This window comes from Acipenser ruthenus, chromosome 1 (assembly GCF_902713425.1).
Source record: "Acipenser ruthenus chromosome 1, fAciRut3.2 maternal haplotype, whole genome shotgun sequence".
Lineage (NCBI taxonomy): Eukaryota > Metazoa > Chordata > Actinopteri > Acipenseriformes > Acipenseridae > Acipenser > Acipenser ruthenus.
In genome coordinates, this window is record NC_081189.1 from 82,045,177 (window position 1) to 82,051,176 (window position 6,000).

Here is a 6,000-nt window from a genome sequence, read left to right on the forward strand (position 1 = left end):
CAAGTAAGTTTATATCTGGACAAGCAAGTTTCAAAAGTTCTTTATTCCAACCAAGTACTAAATTAGTTAATTGCCTCTTAACAGCTTCAATTAACTACATTAGAACCTACTTGGAGTAAAAACCTGGAGTGGATTGGATCTCGAGGGCCAGAGTTGAGTACCGCTGGTTTAGCCTCTCAAAGCAAAACCTAACCTCTCTCTCACCCTATGCTTATTATACCATAATTCAAGATAGATTAACCCAGTAAGTGCTACTGGCCATATTTGAGGATAGGCTACTTTTTGAGCTTTTTTTAACTGGCATCTACCTGTTATTTACATTTTCTTTGTAACTATATTATTCAGAGCTTGCAGTCCATGTTTGGAGCTGTTGGTTAAAGATGTTATATGCAAGCTCCCTTTTCTATTATTGCTAAATGTTGATAGCATGCATCCTTTTCTCTGACTGACTATACAAACTCACTCGAAACAAAGACAGCCTCTTGGTTGAAGATTTCAAAACTTGCAATATCTCTCATTGTTCACTATACCTGTATTGAATTAGCCGCGACACCTGGCAATTCTAGGGAGTCAAATTTGGTCGAGCCTGCTTTCCTCACTTATTGGTTTAGCTATGGTTACCGAGCTAGGCTCACTCCCGTTTACCTCTTTTATTACAATTTTGCAACTTATGTACAATTAAAAATAAGTTTAAAACACAAAGAATAAAATTCTACACTCCTTGTCTTTCTGGTTGTCATAGAGAGTAGGCCAGTTGCCTCCAGACTTCTGCTGAATCCTATTAACCTGTTATGTTCCTACATGTGTCTAGTTCTTTATTTTAAAAAAGGAAGCATCTGGCACATTCCTACAACCCCAATGAACTGCACTTCCTTTAAGCTGGAACAAAGACTGAATGGATAGAGCTAACCTGAAATTAAACATACAGTATTTGCACAAAACTGTTGTCATTCATAATTAAAGCTATCCCTTTATTTTACAGGTATGGTAACAACACTAAAAGCTACACTGTAAGAGTTGGAGACTATCATACACTAGTATCAGAGGAATATGAAGAAGAATATGGGATCCAGCAGATTGTCCTTCACAGCAACTACAAGCCTGACCGCAATGATAATGATCTGGCCTTAGTGCAGCTTGTGGGGAGGGACAGACAGTGTGCAAAATTCAGCAGCCACGTCATGCCAGCTTGCTTACCTCTTCGGAAACAGAAAGCACTCAAGGTTGCGTCAAACTGTTACATTACAGGATGGGGAGACACAGGTATGGAGTCTGTTATAGTCATCATTAAATACCAGATATAAAAATAGAGAAGGTTCTCTGTTGTGGCTAGCTTGTTATTAAGTTATTTAAACAGTTCAGTGGATCAAACCATTGTTGCTCTACAATGAGGACTGACTCAACAGTCCATATCAAGTAACAATCCACCAGGAACAGGGCAGGTGATATCTTACTGAAAATCAAAAAGAATAAAATAAAGGGCTGCACTGGGCTTTTATTTAATTACAGAGATGGTACAGTATGGACAGGCTTCCACTCCTGTTTATGGGTATAAGTCCATTCCTGTAACTGCTTTTGGGGTGCTTTATAGAGGCTGTAGTCTATGGACAATTGTAACAAAAAGCTAAATTAACTAATTAATAAATTGATCATGCTTTGGCTTTAATTAAACCTCCCTGTAAGCCTTAAAATGTTGACTCCAAAAATGGAATCACACATGTGGACTAGTATGGACTTTATCATGTTGGGAATGGTTAACTATAACCAAAGTTATGCACATCTCATTCGGAAGCCATGGCAACAAATTAACTTTCTTCTTGGGAACCTGCCGAGCAAAAGTCAGGAAATTGAATTCTGTAACTTAATAACCAGGTGTGGACCATTTCATGTTTCTGGATTGGCCTAATCACAGTGCAGAGTGTGGCAGATTGGCTGTTTGACCACTTGCCCTTTCATCACCTTTTAACAGGTGAAATTATCCACATTCCTTTTGTTTCAATGAGCATTTTATTGAACAAGCTACTCCAATATAATAACATTTGCATCGAAATGCTGACTAAACACTTAGAGGCTTAATGCTTATGCTGTTGTCATTGCATGTAATTGTATGAGGCTTTTTATGTAGGATAAGATTTTGAACTCAAACAATATGTTACACAGATTATATCCATGTCAGGTACCAATAAAGACATTCATTCTGCTACCCAGAGTGACAACACAATGTCATGAGGGTAAAAGCTGAAATAATAAATGTTGGCAACAGTTTACATTTATTTTACAGTTTTTCACTTTTTCAGCTATATTAAATAGATCACACTGATAACCATTTTTGACGAAGGGCAGTGATAGTTAACACTGAACTGCAACGTCTGTAATAACAGGCCTTGTTATTTTATCCCCCAGCCGGAGAAATCAATGCACAGGAAAGGGTGGATAAGCCTAACATAGAAGGATCACAGGAACTGATGTCTGTTCCAGATAGGGATTCTGTCTCATAAACTATTACAACAGAAGATTACAGACCTGTACTCTTAATTGCTGTTAAAGTGCATTTCGTTTGGATACATGGCTATGGCATGTTATTGGGTAGCAATTAAACTGTGTTGTAATCACAATTTAGCCACAATAAATTGTGAAACTAATTAATTGGAGCAGCAGTTAAATTAAAATGACAACTTGTAGCTGCAATTTACGATGGCTATAATTGCATTGTAATCACCATTAACCATATACATGTGTTGTTAATTCAGTTATGCTTTTAAAGTGGCATTCAAATTAAACTGGTTATATGCAATAATTTAATGATGATCCACAGCAATTTTACAGCATTTACAGGACATTCATAAAATAGACAAATAGTAAGTAAGGCTACTGGATTGAAAAGTTGAGTTTCATTATTAGCCATAAATGAAAACATCTACAAGGAATTCCCTGGGGTGGAATGGCAGCCTGTTTAAAATGTGTCCGTCTCGGCTGACTGCCTATAAAAACAAGCAGGTGGGACGAGCATTGCCATAGTATCCAAATTTCCTGCTGTAGCTAGGTTATGCCAGCCATATTAGCCCACCAAGCTCTGAATGCAATATTGCTTTGGGTTTGTGCTGTCAAGTGTTACAGGAAAAGAGGGAGAGAGGTGGGGGAGGGGTGGGGAGGTGGGGGGTGTTATATCCAGTTCACTTTGATTTCAGAGCTGGAACTGTTCCCTGTACTGGGATATTTAGCCACTGCTCAAGCTGAGGTGAATGTGATTAAACTTTTTTTTTTCTTTCTTACTTTCTGCAGGAAGAGCTTATTCTAAAACCCTGCAGCAGGCACCAATCCCTCTGCTTCCCAAGAGGCTTTGTGAGGAGCGGTACCGGGGCCAATTTACTGGGAGGATGCTGTGCGCCGGGAATGTGCAGGAGGGCATGCGGGTGGACAGTTGCCAGGGAGACAGCGGTGGCCCATTGGTGTGCGAGAGGCCTGGGGGAAGCTGGGTGGTGTACGGCGTGACCTCCTGGGGACACGGATGCAGGGTCCAGGACTCTCTTGGGGTCTACACGAAAGTATCTGCCTTTGTGCCCTGGATTAAACGAGTGATCAAACTGTGAAGGGCTTTGTCACAGGACCTGGAAATGCATGATGAGAAGCCTGAAGCCGGCTCCCAACAGTGATTTTAAAAATCATTTATATGGCCCATCTGGGCTCGTCTCTTAATTTTATTCCTTAAAATTGTACAAAATAGCACTTCCCTGAGGGACCTTACTTGAAATAAAGAAAAGGAATGCAGAGATATGTCAATAGACAGTACATTGAAATCTCAACAAACATGTTCTACCTTTCCACATGTCTTCTGTTTGTGTCAAGGTAGCTGGAACAAGACCACATGGAAACAAGCTTGTTTTCACTTAATAATTATTTGGGCTTTTACAGTATTAACTGTATAACTGTGATGATTTGGTGCTAATGTGTAAAACTGGGATATAGATATAGGGTCTAGTACAGTGGCATGTAAAACTCCATGGAGATGCCTGTTCAGTTATTTAAGCGGCAGCAGTGTTTAGATCTGCCACCATTGAGATCATTTGGATAGACAAAACAGTGTACCCCTGTGTGAGATGTAGGCTTTAGTGAGGGGACCGTTTCTGTTAGCTTTTTTCCCCAGACTACCAAAGTTATGGTTTGTGTTTGCTTTATTCTCAGGTCCAAGAAGAATGTATAAAGTGTATTTTTTTGTGTGTGTTTTGTTTAAAAAAAAGAACACGTTGTACTATAATAAAATGCAGACATTTTTGTTTTTACTTTTCCTTTAAAAAAAAAAACAATTTCCGTATATAACAGTGCAATTTTAGGAGAGGGAAACAAATATAAATACATTTCAAAAACATATTTCACACATTTCAAATACATTTCATAAATACATTTCAAAAACACTGACAGAGAATTATCTTGGAAATGTTTAGGTCTAATTTTATTATTTTAGTTTCTTTTTAGAACTGTCGTGTTTTTAAAAAGGGGTTATCAGAAGGGTCCTGACCTATAGCCAAGGATCACACACAGTTGAGCTTGGATTTGTAATCTACAGGTTCCCAGTCCTTAGCTCACTCTTCCCAGCAGCTTAGCCTCAGAGGAAACACATTTTATGATGCTTGCTGTGTCTGTGAGATATTTACCAGGCCATTTTAAACCTGGGGTCAATTGTGAGTAACCAGATACTTAGTTACAGTAAGTATCACAGCTTTTAAGGCTTATAATAGCAACAAGGGGCTGGGACATTCAAATGAACACTCCAGGCCACCAGCTCTCCTGGAAATGCCCTGGTACTTGCTACTTGATTGTTATTATTTTCTTGAGATTGACAGCAATGTTTGTTTGGTAGTACCAGTAGCATGGTGGTGTACTTTATACGTGTATGGTTAATCAAAAATGAAACACGCTTTATTTGTTTTTCTTTTAACAACCAAGATGATCTTCAAGAGGAACAAAAGTGTGCTCTGAAATATTGAGGGTTCTCAATTTGTTGAATTCATGCCCATATTCCAGTTGAACTAATCTACATTCTGTAATTAGGTTTTTTATATATAGAATACAGGGTATTTCATAATATTCTTGCATTTCTTGTTAAATGTATTTAATGTGAAAAATGAGGCCATGTTTCCTTACAGATTGCATGTGAATGAAGGCTTTGCATGTTGGTGCTGTGTAATGCCATCCTTAGTGACATATTGACATTTGTTCTTTGCTATTTTAATGTGGCTGGGTAAGATTAAAAATGATCTAGAAACATGTACATTAAAATAGGTCACTTCAATGAACCTAAATGGTTATTTCACAAGCCTTTGTGACATAAAATAAATACAATATTTTAAACATGTTACTTGTTGAGTTCCTCTCAGTGGTGTCCAGCCATGAAATTCTAATTCCAATTCACAGCTTAGCTTTGACCTTGGGCAAGTCGCAAAATCTTTTTTTGTGCTTTAGGCATGCCCAGCAGTAAAACTAAGCAGATGCCAGATACAACTAGACATTCCCGGGGGAAAGATTCTCTACAATTACATGTAAAGCCTTGGCCATCTATCATTCTGTCATCTGTATGTCAAAGTTAAATGTTTACATGTGCGTAACCAATCTAAATGTATATCTACAGCTGTGGAAGGGGGTGTTAGTCACTGACATACTTGTTAGCATAACTTCCTGTGCTGTAGGTCACAAGACATGTCTGATTGCAGATAGACCATTGGAGTAGGTAACAGGAAGCTTTTATGCCATTGTATTGTGTTAAAATAAGTAAAATAAATACTCAAAGAACCTTCAGCTGAAAGGGGGATCCTTAGTTATGTTTCTAGATACAAATGTATTTTAAAGCCTTGGTCAGCTCTTTTTAATGTTAATAAGTGGTAAAGTAAATATTTAACATTTAGCCAATGAGAGCACATGCAAAATGAATTACCAGTGATTATAGTTACTGTACACCAAGTAATTCTTTAGGTGTAAGGTTTAGTTTTGCAGTTTTTTATAAAC

The 6,000-nt window shown here is 38.0% G+C and overlaps 1 protein-coding gene across 1 annotated transcript in view; it reads left to right on the forward strand.

Annotated features, from left to right (window-relative positions):
* LOC117421444 (neurotrypsin-like) overlaps nt 1–5,432 on the forward strand; it is a 35,697-nt gene extending 30,265 nt beyond the window's left edge. The window contains exons 13-14 of the mRNA XM_034035900.3: nt 983–1,263; nt 3,283–5,432. Of these exons, the coding sequence (XP_033891791.3) occupies nt 983–1,263; nt 3,283–3,590 (589 nt within the window). The 3' untranslated portion in view covers nt 3,591–5,432. The remainder of the gene's footprint in view (nt 1–982; nt 1,264–3,282) is intronic.
* Nucleotides 5,433–6,000: the final 568 nt, after the last annotated feature.